The following is a 12,915-nucleotide window of genomic DNA, read 5'->3' on the forward strand; positions in this document are numbered from 1 at the left end:
AGATAAGAAGCCTAATATTTAAATTTTATATTGCTAATTGTTGCAGCTATATATTTAGTAAATTGAATTGAATAAAATGCATAGCGATAAACTCCTGTGACTATGTTCCTCACATTTCAGATATTCCATGACAAACTGTGACTTCAACATCTCGTGATAAGTAGCAGTTGCTTACAATACGCACATCTCTACTGCAGCCCAGCGGACGCAACAATATCAGATAACTTCGTGAATAGCCATCCCTGGCACTGGACAAAAACTCTTTTTTATTTTAATCAATTGTTTATGTTGTGTTGAAATTATGATGGAGTAGCTGTGCGAAATCGGCTAGTGCTTCTTTCAATTAGTATGGCCTATATAAATATAGCAGAATGGACGCCCGACCAAGTTACAGATTGGATCCGAGGTAAATCTATGGCTCACTTAACAGGTCAAGGAAAAGTGCAGCAGCAGCAACAGCAGCAGCACCAACAACAACAACAACAGCAAGAGCAACAACAGCCACATTCCTTTCACATCAAAATTGCAATTGAAATAATTTCATTAATGGATTTTTCTCTGTTACTTGTTGCATAGGTCTCGACGAGTCCATGGAAGCGTATTTATACGAATTTTCAAAACACGAAATCGGAGGTCGAGCACTGCTCAATATACGGCCATATGAATTGGAAAATTTGGGCATGAAGGCTATCGGTCGACAGGAAATCGTCCTTGAAGCCGTTGAGAATCTGCGTAACTTTGTAAGTTTGTTTAGTTCATTCCAGCGGCAATTAGAGGATATTTCATTGGAATAGTTTATATGGAGTGAAGAATATTATGATGCAAAATCTGAAGAAAGTTGATGCATTAGTGTTAATTAAACGGAACCTAGGTCACGGTTTAAAAAATCCAACAATTGTCGCTGGACTTGTGTCCTTGATTAGATTTCCAGAAATACTAAATGAGTTTCCTCTTATTCAGCATTATCACTTGAAGAATGATAATCTACAGTTTATGGCATTGCATGTGGGCACTGCGGCCCGCAATTTACATCGGGAATTGGCCAAAAATCATGCGGATAGCACAAACATCGACACGCGCACACTGCATGATATAACGCGTACTATAGCGACTCTGAAGCCGCTGATTGGGAATTTGGAGCGATCGCCGTTTCGCAATCAGGACATGTATCGGGAGTACTGTGGCAATGTGTTGCGCTGTGGCTTGGAGTTAGCCACGATAGCGCACAGGGATCGGTTCGCGGAGCGTCCAGTTGCTCAGATCAAAGCGACCGCAGAGCGTTTGGAACGTCTGGCTAACTTCATAATCCAGGATATTTCGGATCCGATGGTGCTGCAGCCGGCGTCTCTCAATCTGGTGACACTGAAGAAACGTGAATCGGATCTGGGCTTTAACATTGAGTCGAGCTACAATGGCATTCACCGCGTCACAGATATCAAATACAATTCACCCGCCCACAACTCGGGCAAGATCGAGGATGGCGACGAAATCGTCCAAATCAACTACCAGACAGTCGTCGGTTGGCAGCATAAGACTGTGCTGCATCATCTGTGCGAGGCGCTGCCCGATGTGGTGCTCACTGTGAAGAAACGGCCAAAGCACACCAAGATGTATGGTCAGATTTATATGCAGCCATATCGGCTGCCCAGCAAGAAACGCAACATGGCCAGCCGATGGGCCGACAATTTGCCCAGTCCGAGTCCACGCGCCGCATTCTTAACCCTTGAGTCAGCTCACAAGACGCCACGAAGTGATGACGGCCAGGGCGTCAAGGTGAAGGAACTTGTGAAGGAGCAGGTGCAGGCGCATGCTGCTTCCGACTCGGATTCCAGTTGCAGTGATATACCCACACCCACGGATCCAAAGTCTGCCAGTCGCGAGATGCGTTTGTACTATCCCAAGCCACGGGCGCTACTGCAGCGACGCAACACAATTTGTGGTGACGAATTCCTTAGCCTGAAGCATCCACATTTGGTGATACCCTCATGGCATGAACGCAAGCCAGGTAGCGGCGGCGGTGGCGGTGGTGCTATCTGTGATCCTGGCTCGCCCAGCATTCGAGACAAGTCCATCTCCTTCGGCTATGGCCTCGAGATAGCGCCCCGGCCCACCACTTGCATAGGTCTGGCAGCCAGCGAGAGCGCCGACACGGACAAGCGTCTGTTCAACGAGGCGCGCAAATTGAAGCAGCTGACCGAGGCGGGCCTGGCGTCCCAGCAGCAGCTGCAAATGCTGGACCGCTACAAGCCCGGTGTCAGCAAAGTGGTGCGCTTCGATGCCAACATGAAGGTGGAGGATTATGTGGTTAAGAACGAGAAGTTTACGTGCAATGTGGAAAATACAATACTGGAAACCTTTGAGCCAATACCCTTCGCCGACGAAGGTGACGAGGATGCGTTAGAGACGCTGCGTAGCTGTGCCAACGAAACCAGCGCAGAGCTAATCCAAGCCATGGAATTGGCCACGCGCGAAACGCCGCCGCTGGCGGAGGCCATCAACACACCGCTCATCCAACAGCAGCAGCAGCAGCAGAATCGACGTGGCCGCCTGGACAAAAGCCATAGTACACCGGCCTATGACAATTCGGGCGAGGAGGAGTCCGATACACCGCCGCCGGCTATTGAGCCACGCAAAGAGTTTTTACAAGTAACGCCGCCAGCGCCGCCGCCACGTCCGCGCAAGCCACACGAGCTCACACCCGTTGTGCCACCACCGCCACCAAAGCCGGCGAGCATGCAGCAAGCAAGCACTGCAACTGCAAGCACTGCAATCATGGCAACCACTGCAAGCACCGCAACCACTGCAGCGGCTGCAGCAATGGCAGCAGCCACAACGGCTGCCACAATAGCAACCACAATAACCACTGCTAAGGAGCAAGAGATCAGTGAGCTGCTGACGCCGAGCAAGACGCGTACCTTGACGCTGAAGAAAAAGCACAGCCTGATGGCCAAGCGGCGCAACACGAACCTCAAGCTCCTGGGCACTGGCGACATCCAGGGTCATCTGTACAGGCGTACGAAAAACTTGCGCGGCGTCACCTACTGGGCGCGCATCTACTTTGTCATGCTGGATACCATTCTGTATGGGTTTCGAAGCAAGCAGAGCTCCAGCGCCAGCTTGGTGATTTTCCTGCCCGGCTTCACAGTGTCGCTGGCCAAGGAGGTGCACTCGAAGCCGCACGCCTTCAAGGTGTATCACACGGCCAAGAGCTTTTACTTTGCCGCCGAATCGCAGGACGCGCTCAATCAGTGGGTGGAGTTTCTGCGCCTCGCCTCGCTCAAGCTGCCAGCGATCAGCAACGAGACGTGCAGCAGCAAGGATCTGTACTCGGAGAATGAGAGCTCTGGGGAGGAGGAGAGCGATGCGCTAATAAGCACAAATCTATGCACACCGTCGCCGCAGGCGTCTAAAGATGTGGTCGCCACACTGGCAGCAAGCGGCAGTGCCACGCCCACCAGCAGCCTGAGCAGCAACAATAGCATGAAGCATGATCGCGGCTACTTCGACTCGCTGCGCAAATTCACAATGGGCACATTTAAGAGCAACGCGGCCAAGAATAACTCGAGTGATATACCCGTGCCAACGGCGAACTTTCAAACGTTTCGCAAGGTGCCCGGCGGCAGTTGCGGCATTCAGATCGGCGCTAATACTCCCGGCTATCATGATCCGGCACAGCCGCCCACGCCCACAGCCAAGCCGGAGCTGCCACCGACAGCATCGTTGCCGCGCAAACTGTCGCGCAGCTCCAGTCGCAGCTCGGTAGTGAGCGCTGCTTCGGCGAGTCTGGGTCCGCCCAATTCGCCAGCGCCCACGGTCAACTCACTGCAGCAGCAGCAAAGCTACGACGACAGCAACAGCCCCAGTCCCAGCCAGAGCCAGAGTCCCAGCCAGAGTCAGAGTCCGAGCAGCAAGTCGAGTCTGAAGAAGGTGCCGTACCATTATCTGCACGCCTCGAATCCGAATTTGGAGGTCTTTGAGTATCATCACTCGCATACGAAAACGTTCATGACGAAAAAGGTGGGCGGAGATGGCACCTTGGATCCGCACCATCAGACGAACAACATACAGGGCTATATGACGCTGAAGGATTTGATGCTGCGTAAGCAGCTCGAGGAATCACAGGAAATGTACAATAATCGTGTGCATCTCGGTGTCGAGAAGCACAACCGGCACTTGCGCACCGACTCCAATGCGAGCCAGCAAACGGCAGCGGGAGCAAGTGCTCCGCCAGCAACGGCTGCGAAGCCAGTGGTCAACGGGAGTGGCGAGAAGCCGGCAAAGATACAAAGCTTGAGTTTGCCCAAGACGCCGGACTATGAGTTTAGCTTTAAGCCGGAAGACGAGAGTATTAAGCGCACGCGCACCAAGGAGGGCCAGAAACTGCGTGACTTTGGCTACGAGCTCATCTTTGGTGATGAGCCGGCAACGAGCAGCAGCAGCAGCAACAATAACAACAACAGCAGCAGCGCCAGTGTCTCCAGGCAAACCAGCTGCACTGAGCACGAGAGACAGCTGATGCTGCAACAACAGCAAGAGAAACAGCAGCAGCAGCAGCCACAAAGCACACGGTCGAAGTATTTTCTACGCTCGCAGCAGCTGTCCAGTTTTCTGCACATGAGCAGCAAGAAACAGCACCATCACGATCACGGCGACGTGGGTTCCCAGTCGAGCAACAGCGCCAGCAGCAGCAAGAAGAGCAAAAGCAAATCCAGCAGCAGCACCAGCAGCAGTGACAGACGCTTTCCGTCGATGACCATGACGCTGCCGCTGAACAAAAAGTCCAAGTCTAATCATGCCATCGATGGCGGCAACATCAGCGGCGCCGGCACCGCCAGCAGCAGCAGCAGCAACATCAAAAAAAGCCAAACGTACAATCAGGACCTGCGGGACAAGGTGGTGGGCACCAAATACGATGCGCATCGCAAGAACTCGGCGCCCATACCCATCTTCTCCAAGCTGGCCATATCATCTTCATCTGGCGCCAGTGCGACGCCAACACGACCCTCGAAAGAGAATCGATTTCTTGGTTCGCCGCTGCTGCATCGGACGCTCTTCAGTCACCACCAGCACCAGCAGCATCAACATCAACAGCTGCAGCAGCAGCAGCAGCAGACACCTAGCAGCGCGGATTTGGATGCGGACGGCGATCAAGAGATATTCTCTCAGGTCATATTCCCAACGCAAAGTAGTCAGCGGAGTTATCGTTTTACAGCTGCATCCAATACGAATTTGTGTGCATCCGAATCCTTGTTGCCGCCGTTGCCACCAGCTCCGCCGCCGCCAATATCAGCAGCAACAGCAGCGGCTACTGCGGCAGCAGCTGCTACTGGTACGGCTGCTGGTAGTGGTAGTGGTGCTGCTACTTTAAGGGAAGATGTTACAATGGAGCAGCCAGCAACACCAAAAGTATCGAATGCCAATTCAGTCGATTCAAAGGCCGCCACACCGGACTATCCAAATATGGAGTGTCCGCCCGTCTTTGAGCCGGAAATCTACTCGCTTAGCGAGCCCAACACGAGCCTCTCTCGGCTCATGCTGCGCAACAACAGCAGCAGCAATACAAACACCAACACCAACTGCAGCAGCAACAGCACAAACACCAATAGCCCCAGTGGTGGGGAACATCAAACTTAGGTGTGATGTAAACAATTGTGAATGCTCTATATATATACATATATATATGCATAATTGCGTACATATATATATGGATATATGCATACTCGTATTTATAAGTATATACAATTTTGTTCTTTTTTGGTATTTGTCGATTTATCCTTCATATCCTTTGTACTCACAAGCCCCCATTAGCCTGATCGATACATACATATATATATATATATTTAGATTTATGCATACGAGCCTTAATTTGCATTATGAGATTTTGATTTTCATTTATAAACAATAATATTTAATTAGACACACAAAAATCAAAGTCTGTGCATCGTAGAAAAACGCTAGAAAAGAATATTAATGAAAATTCTATATGATTTGCCTTTACAATTCGATTAACCAAGTTAATCGAAGCTGTTTGATTTGCTCAACAGTTCATGTCTAGCATATATATATATACATATTTATACATAAATGCATTGTAGGGGGGCCTTTGGGGCAGCCCAATCGGGCTCCCTCAAATACTTTAGTTAGCATACACAAAATAAATCAATACGTATAAATAAAGTCAACTGTATATAAAAAGATAAATCATGATTTGTGTTTCACTAATATAACACTAATGCAACAGTGAATCGATTTAGAATCCCTTTATTCACAAATAGTCTGTTGATAACCAAAATGTTGCAGTATGTATAAAATAATGCAGTTGCAAATGCAATTAGGCCAGATTTTCGATAAGCCGCTTCACTTCATCCTCGGCCATCATAGTGAAATTTGTGTTTGTTGTTGTCATGGTCATTAGCTCGACATTGGTCTCATTTAGCTTCTCCTCCATGACCTGTTTCAGGGTGTTTAAGCACAGGGTGATGGCATCGTTCAGTGTCATCTCTGGCGTGTATTTGTCCTGCAGATTCTGTTGGGCGCCCTCGCTGCCGGAGCCAATGGCCTTGGCGCTGTAGCGTATGTATGTGCCGGAGGGATCCATGTGCCAGAGCTGGGGTTCGCCGTTCTCGATTCCAGCGAAGAGTATAGCCACACCAAAAGGACGACTCATTGCGGAGGCACCATCACCGTCACCACTGTCACCGAACTGTATGGCCAATGTAGACACTGCCTGGGCGCACGATTCCACAGTCATCGATTCATTGTAGACGAACCAATGATTCTGGCATTCGACGCGTGCCCGTTCGATCAAGGTGCGCGCATCGGCCATTAGTCCAGATGTGGCGCAGCCAATGTGGTCATCCACCTTAACAATCTTTTCCACGGTCTTCGGCACCATCATTGGCGAAGTGATGCGCTTCTCTACGGCCAATACAACGCCTGCACAATGCTTGCTAATAGTAAATTTGACTTTATTTATGCAAATTCTTACAATACTTACTGTCTTTTGTGCAAATTCCAATGGCAGTGGAGCCCAATTTGATAGCCTCAATGGCATACTCGACTTGAAAGAGGCGGCCCTCGGGCGAGAAGGTGTTTACACCGCGATCGTACTCAGAGCGTGTTAGAAACATGACTATAGGTTTGACTACAATTCAGATAATAAATTATCATTGATTAATCTATAATTGAATGAATAAATGTGGCTTACTGTTTTTTTAAATTGCCTCTGAAACGACAAACAAATCAATTTCCAAATGCCGGAGTCACTTTGATGCCGAAATGACTTGCGTATAAAATGACAGCGCGAGCAGTGCTGCTAATGCCAAAAGTGAACAGTGCTGCATAACATAATCTGTAGCCAAATTGCATACGGTCACACTGTGCTTAGTCGTGGCGCCAGAATTTGAAATGTCATATGCATGCAAATCAAACTTGTTATGTATGCACATCACTTTAATTGATTTTATTTATGTTTAATTGATGGTAAAAGAGTTGGCAAATATTGCAATTTAAATGTGTATGTAATTATATAATAAGCAGTAATTTCAGCTTCGCATTAAAGAAAAGTGAAAAAAAAGTTTTTAATGATTTCCCCTTCATATCCAGTTTTCTGTTGATGCGATGCATTAAATTGAAATTGAAAGAAACTGTTGCACGCATACAAATAAATAAACTTATTTACTAGTTGATGCTCATATTTATACATATATATTTCAATAAATATGATCTACATAATTCAAAAACATCGTAAATATGTAAATTTTGACCAGTTCAGTTTCATTTCTGACAATTTCAAGGACTTGTGACAAAGATGTTGGCAACAATCTTTTTACGATCGCTTAAGACTGATTTAGTGATGCCTCTTGAAGGCATTAAATAAACTGCAGTAAAGAGCTAGACAATCTCTTTGTTAAATGAACTAATTAACTATTACTTATTTTGTTTGTTGCCAAATAAGAAATTCAATTACTAGGTCAAGGCTAATGTGTGGCAACTGGCATCGGGCAACGGGCAGCCGGCCCTTTTATTACACACTTCAGCTTTTCATAAGCTTCATACAAAAAAGCGACTTTTCCAAAGGGAGAGGCATTCACAATTAACACGAAGGTCATTGACCAAAGTAATTTTGTTGCACATGTATAAAAGAAATATATCAGCTCGTTATATTTAAAATCTTGTTAGGTGTACAACTGTAAATATGCGACGAGAATTGTTGTAACACAAATAGTTAACTCTAATTCATAATTAGAAACGCAATAATGGGCAATTAGTGCGCGAAATGTAGCGCTCGAGTGCATGTTGAAATAGAATAGGCATGTAAATGTTTATGTGTGTGTGTCGTTCCACCTCTCTCATCGCTCTACCTCTCTCATCATTCCGCATGTCCCCTCTCTCGCTCTCTCTTATTCTCCTCGTAGACTGTCTTCCGCGTATATAGCGAGTTTCGAAAAAAAAAAAAAATGTTTTATGTTTTATTGTTGTTTAATACATTGCTAATGTTACTCAGCGAATGTCTCTCTCTGTGTGTGCGTGTGTATGTGTGTATGCTTGTACATATGCTTAATTTTGGGTTTTGTTTTAGTTTAAAGCGCACATTAAGCAGCCGCGGCAGGCAACTGCACGTTGGCGTTTTAAATAGCCAAATAGACAGGGGTACCTGGGTATCTATTCAATTTAATGACTCTTATTGCACAAACAAAACCCAACACACGCACACATCTACATGCATACATACATATGCATGTGTGTACAGTCACGCTGTTAGCTCCTACAGGCTGCAGTCACGAATCGTGCCACATCGAGCCAGATCTCCAAATTGTTGTTGGCTCTGTTTGGCATGTTTGGACACAATCAAGGCTGAAAATTAAAAAATGGTTTTTGAACCGAACCACTTTGAACCCGGAAACCAGAATGGAACGAATGGAAATGTGACAGTTAAAAGGAAATCTGAAAGGACAGGGTGGAGCAGCTGGAAATGAAACAGTTAAAAGGAAATCTGAAAGGACTAATATGTTAGATAAAAATAGATATTTTATATTTTTATTATTTTTAAATTTTTTAAGTGTGTTCTATTCTTTGAAATTGTAAAAATGAATATAATATTAATATTATTAATTAAAGACTGAAAATATCAATAAATAAATAAATATTTGTAATATATATTAGAGCACATAGAAAAAATAATAAAAATATATTATATAATATACATAATAAATGCTTGAAAGCCATATTAAATTTAGCTAAGAGCTTTAATTAATAAGTCTGCATTGAATATGCATGAAATTTTATCTTGCAAACTTGCAAAGTTGTCAGAAGGCCTTTTTGCTTAAGTATGTAATATGCGTATATATTAAAAACCTGTAATTATAATTAGTCAAAATAAAATGTTTCCTTTAACTGTTGAATGTGAATAAACAGCAATTCCGTTTTTTAATGTATATAATAAAATAAAAAAAAAAACAAGTTGACGAAATGAATGGTAATGTGTTAAGGGCTTAACATAAAAACTCCTCGATCAATAGGAGTCTCTTTTGGACAGATTTACGACTCAATGCCAATAAAAGAGCTCTAAGTATGACAAAGAGCGAGCAGAGAAGATAAAAGGGGATAAGGCGTAAACAAATTATGATGTATGGGCTATCAAATGTCGTCTGCATTTGGTTTAACCTTCTTCATTGTTGGCCCCTTTGCCACTTACCACACACACAATTTGTTGGCGGCGTGTCAATGGAAAAGAAAACAAATGCAATCGCCATTCGATTTACATAATCCAACTGTGATACCAACGTGTGTCTATTGATATGCCCCTGAACGTATCCCATTTACGCAGGCTCCACAAAATTGGGAACGGAACGAGACGAAACGAAACGGAATTAGAGCGATGTCAATGTCTGGTGGCTTTTGGCATTACATAAAGTCTATAACTGGAATTAAAACTAGCTTAATTCCAATTGTTAATATATGTATGTGTGTGTATGTATATATATATTTATTTGCATTCAGCTTTCTGGGTCTTTGTAACGATTTCCTAGCTATTGTTATAGGATAACGACCCGCAGACAGCGCTGTAACACATCAAGCATAGCTCCTGACTTGGCCAACGGGATGAGAAACAAGTTGTTGCTCATATAACACACAGTTCCCCTCAACAGTTCATTACTAAGCCAAATCCAACAGCAACAACAATAACAACGACAACAACAACAAACGCTTCAAGTTGCGAATGTGCCGCAGCTAAAAAGTTGTTGCCGTAGTCGTTGGTCGCTGATCGGAGATTGGAGATCGGGAGATCGGAGTGAGGCGGGGGCTTGGGGCTTAGTGAATTGCGTTGCGATAGACCAATTTTTTGGTGTGTATAAAAGCCGAGTGCAGCGAGTCAGCGAATCAGTACCAACTGGGATCTCGTTATTGGTATAACACAGCTTATTGTGGAGTAATTGGTTTTCCTCGTGAGACGTCAAAGCAACAGCTCAACAATGCGAATGGTAAAGGAAGACTCGTTAGCTGGTGTTATCTGTGATCCGTTTAAGGAGTATTCAGGATTATTCTAAATATATATCTATGTGGACATCCTTTACAGTTCGTTTTTCCTTGTCTCGCCGTGTGCGTGGCAATGGCCCATTGTGCGGCCATCGAAGAGAAGAAGGCTGAAGAAGGCAGCCAGGTTGAGGATGCTGGCAAGACGGTGGAGAAGCGTGGCCTCCATTTCGGTGACTACCATCATCACCATGAACACATCAAGACAGTGACCATTGAGAAGAAGGTGCCGGTGCCCTACACTGTGACCAAGCATGTACCATATACGGTTGAGAAGAAGGTAAGACGGTATGATCCAAAAACAAAGAGTTGGTGTCTTCATCGATTCACACGATTCACCAGATTCCCTACGAGGTGAAAGTCGATGTGCCACAGCCTTACATTGTAGAGAAGAAATATCCAGTGCATGTTAAGGAATACGTCAAGTATCCCGTCCATGTGCCCAAGCCCTACATTGTGGAGAAGAAAGTCCCATATGAGGTGAAAGTGCCCGTCGACAAGCCATACGAAGTGAAAGTCCATGTACCAGAGCCCTATGAAGTGATCAAGAAGATTCCCTATGAGGTCAAGGTGCCAGTGCCACAGCCCTACGAGGTGATCAAGAAGGTGCCACATGAGGTGAAAGTAGAAGTGCCAGTGCCCAAGCCCTACGAAGTGATCAAGAAGGTGCCGTACGAAGTTAAAGTAGAGGTCGAGAAACCCTATAAAGTTGAGGTTGAGAAGCCGTACGATGTTGAGGTCGAGAAACCGTACACAGTCGTTGTCGAAAAGAAGGTGCCCTACGAGGTGAAGGTGCCCGTCGACAAGCCCTACAAGGTTGAGGTAAGTTTTCAGGAGAGCGCTACTACATCTTAACCTCTTTACAAACTAATTTTTGGTTCTATATTTTGTTCTTGTCCTTCCAGGTGGAGAAACCATATCCCGTGCACGTTAAGGTGCCCGTGCCACAGCCCTACACCGTTGAGAAGAAGGTGCCCTACACCGTCGAGAAGCCCGTGCCGTATGAGGTGAAGGTGCCCATTGAGAAGCACATTCCCGTCTACTCGGAGGTGAAGGTGCCCATTCACAAGGAAATTCCCGTACCAGAGAAGTACCACGTCGAGGTGCCAATCTTCAAGCACCACGAGGATCATCATAGCCATCATGGTCATCATGGTCACTATTAAACATGGAAAGCAACAAGAGAGCGTGGCATTGCGGCCACCACAGAACGCGAGCACAAGGAGTATACGAACAAGAACAACATGAAGAAGAACGACGAGAAAATGGAATATGTGAGAGAAGACACAAGGACATTGGCAGAGAGTCTTTGTCGCAACGTTGAGCTGGACGTTGAACGGGTGATAAACACAAGGAGGAGTGGAAACAGAGCAGAAGGAGGAGTAGTACAAGTAACAGCACAGAGGACAAAACTGATTAGCTGGCTACTTGGCAAAAACAACAACAACAACAACATGAGATCTGGCGAATTTCGTTTTGCGAAATTCGCATATGTTTTTAAGCCAAATGTGTTATACTTTTATTTGTATCATTGTTTTAGTTTTTTATTTAAATTATAAGCAAAAGAAACACTGAAAAAAGAAAGAAAAAAAAAAACAACAAAATCAAAAGCCAAATGCATTAATTGGGCGGAACGAAGTGGGAAATGGGCCGCTTGCCATTTGAGTGAAAGTGAAAAGCAAAAAGTCGGCGACCCACAAAGCGCGCAGCGTTACACAAATGAAGACGGAAAACGGAAAATTGAAAGAAAAACCAGTTAGCAGTCAGTCAGCATTGTTGCTGTTGTTGCTGCTGCTGCTGTTGTTGTTGGTATTGTAGTTGTTTCTGCAATTTCATTGTGTATTCTTGGCCAGTTGGTTATGCAAGCGATTGCATCACTGAAATTAATTACAGGAAGTGTAGCTTCATACACTCGAATTAACAAAATCTGTCTGGTCAATCACTTGGTAATTGTAAATTTTCGCAATTTTGTTGCTGTTGCTGTAGCTGTTGTTGTTTTATTTTGTTTTCTTTAACTGCCTTGTCATAAGACGTTCGAAAATTTTTGAGTACTGCATTAACATAGATACACACTTACACACACATACACATACCCACATGCATACATATAGCATTTGCTTGTAAGGTAAGACCTGTCTTTACTTTGTTTAAGCTTGCCGCATTTTATTTTTATTGGTAATTGAAGCTGCGCCACCTGCTGAAACCCAACAAAATCAAAGTTTTTGGCCTCGTTTTTGGTAACGGTATCGTGATATATCATGTGGCTAAATTGCTACATTACCATTGTCTTGCGAAATGTTAAGGCACTCGAAATTGCAATTAAAATACAAAATCTTGCGCAACTCTGCAATTGCTCAACAATTTGAATTGTGCGCCTTA

At 45.0% G+C, this 12,915-nt stretch overlaps 3 protein-coding genes across 3 annotated transcripts; 2 read left to right on the plus strand and 1 right to left on the minus strand.

The window, feature by feature from the left end:
* The first annotated feature begins 162 nt into the window (after window positions 1-162).
* Window positions 163-6,201, plus strand: LOC6580593. Its single transcript, XM_002006386.4, has 3 exons — window positions 163-406; window positions 577-740; window positions 961-6,201. The coding sequence occupies exons 1-3, from the start codon at window positions 349-351 to the stop codon at window positions 5,632-5,634; spliced, it is 4,896 nt and encodes a 1,631-aa protein (XP_002006422.2). The 5' UTR covers window positions 163-348; the 3' UTR covers window positions 5,635-6,201.
* Window positions 6,202-6,245: 44 nt separating this feature from the next.
* LOC6580594 (proteasome subunit alpha type-5) lies at window positions 6,246-7,317 on the minus strand. Its single transcript, XM_002006387.4, has 3 exons — window positions 7,208-7,317; window positions 6,998-7,144; window positions 6,246-6,936 (listed from the first exon to the last, which is right to left on the minus strand). The coding sequence occupies exons 2-3, from the start codon at window positions 7,128-7,130 to the stop codon at window positions 6,332-6,334; spliced, it is 738 nt and encodes a 245-aa protein (XP_002006423.1). The 5' UTR covers window positions 7,131-7,144; window positions 7,208-7,317; the 3' UTR covers window positions 6,246-6,331.
* Window positions 7,318-10,375: 3,058 nt separating this feature from the next.
* On the plus strand, window positions 10,376-12,115 carry LOC6580595 (skin secretory protein xP2). The gene is made up of 4 exons (XM_002006388.4): window positions 10,376-10,484; window positions 10,580-10,816; window positions 10,879-11,358; window positions 11,442-12,115. Exons 1-4 carry the CDS (start codon window positions 10,476-10,478, stop codon window positions 11,700-11,702), a joined length of 987 nt encoding a protein of 328 aa, XP_002006424.1. The 5' UTR covers window positions 10,376-10,475; the 3' UTR covers window positions 11,703-12,115.
* Window positions 12,116-12,915: the final 800 nt, after the last annotated feature.

The sequence above is a fragment of the Drosophila mojavensis genome, unplaced genomic scaffold (assembly GCF_018153725.1).
Source record: "Drosophila mojavensis isolate 15081-1352.22 unplaced genomic scaffold, ASM1815372v1 contig_81, whole genome shotgun sequence".
NCBI classification, from domain to species: domain Eukaryota; kingdom Metazoa; phylum Arthropoda; class Insecta; order Diptera; family Drosophilidae; genus Drosophila; species Drosophila mojavensis.

Bases quoted from the DNA above. Each gene is read 5' to 3' on its own strand.
- LOC6580593 (XM_002006386.4), top strand. From the start codon at position 349: ATGGCCTATATAAATATAGCAGAATGGACGCCCGACCAAGTTACAGAT. The intron at 407-576 runs GTAAATCTATGG...CTTGTTGCATAG, and splicing joins AGTTACAGATTGGATCCGAG to GTCTCGACGAGTCCATGGAA. The intron at 741-960 runs GTAAGTTTGTTT...CCTCTTATTCAG, and splicing joins TTGAGAATCTGCGTAACTTT to CATTATCACTTGAAGAATGA.
- LOC6580594 (XM_002006387.4), bottom strand. From the start codon at position 7,130: ATGTTTCTAACACGCTCTGAGTACGATCGCGGTGTAAACACCTTCTCG. The intron at 6,937-6,997 runs GTAAGTATTGTA...AGCATTGTGCAG, and splicing joins TGGAATTTGCACAAAAGACA to GCGTTGTATTGGCCGTAGAG.
- LOC6580595 (XM_002006388.4), top strand. The intron at 10,817-10,878 runs GTAAGACGGTAT...ACGATTCACCAG, and splicing joins CATATACGGTTGAGAAGAAG to ATTCCCTACGAGGTGAAAGT. The intron at 11,359-11,441 runs GTAAGTTTTCAG...TTGTCCTTCCAG, and splicing joins ACAAGCCCTACAAGGTTGAG to GTGGAGAAACCATATCCCGT.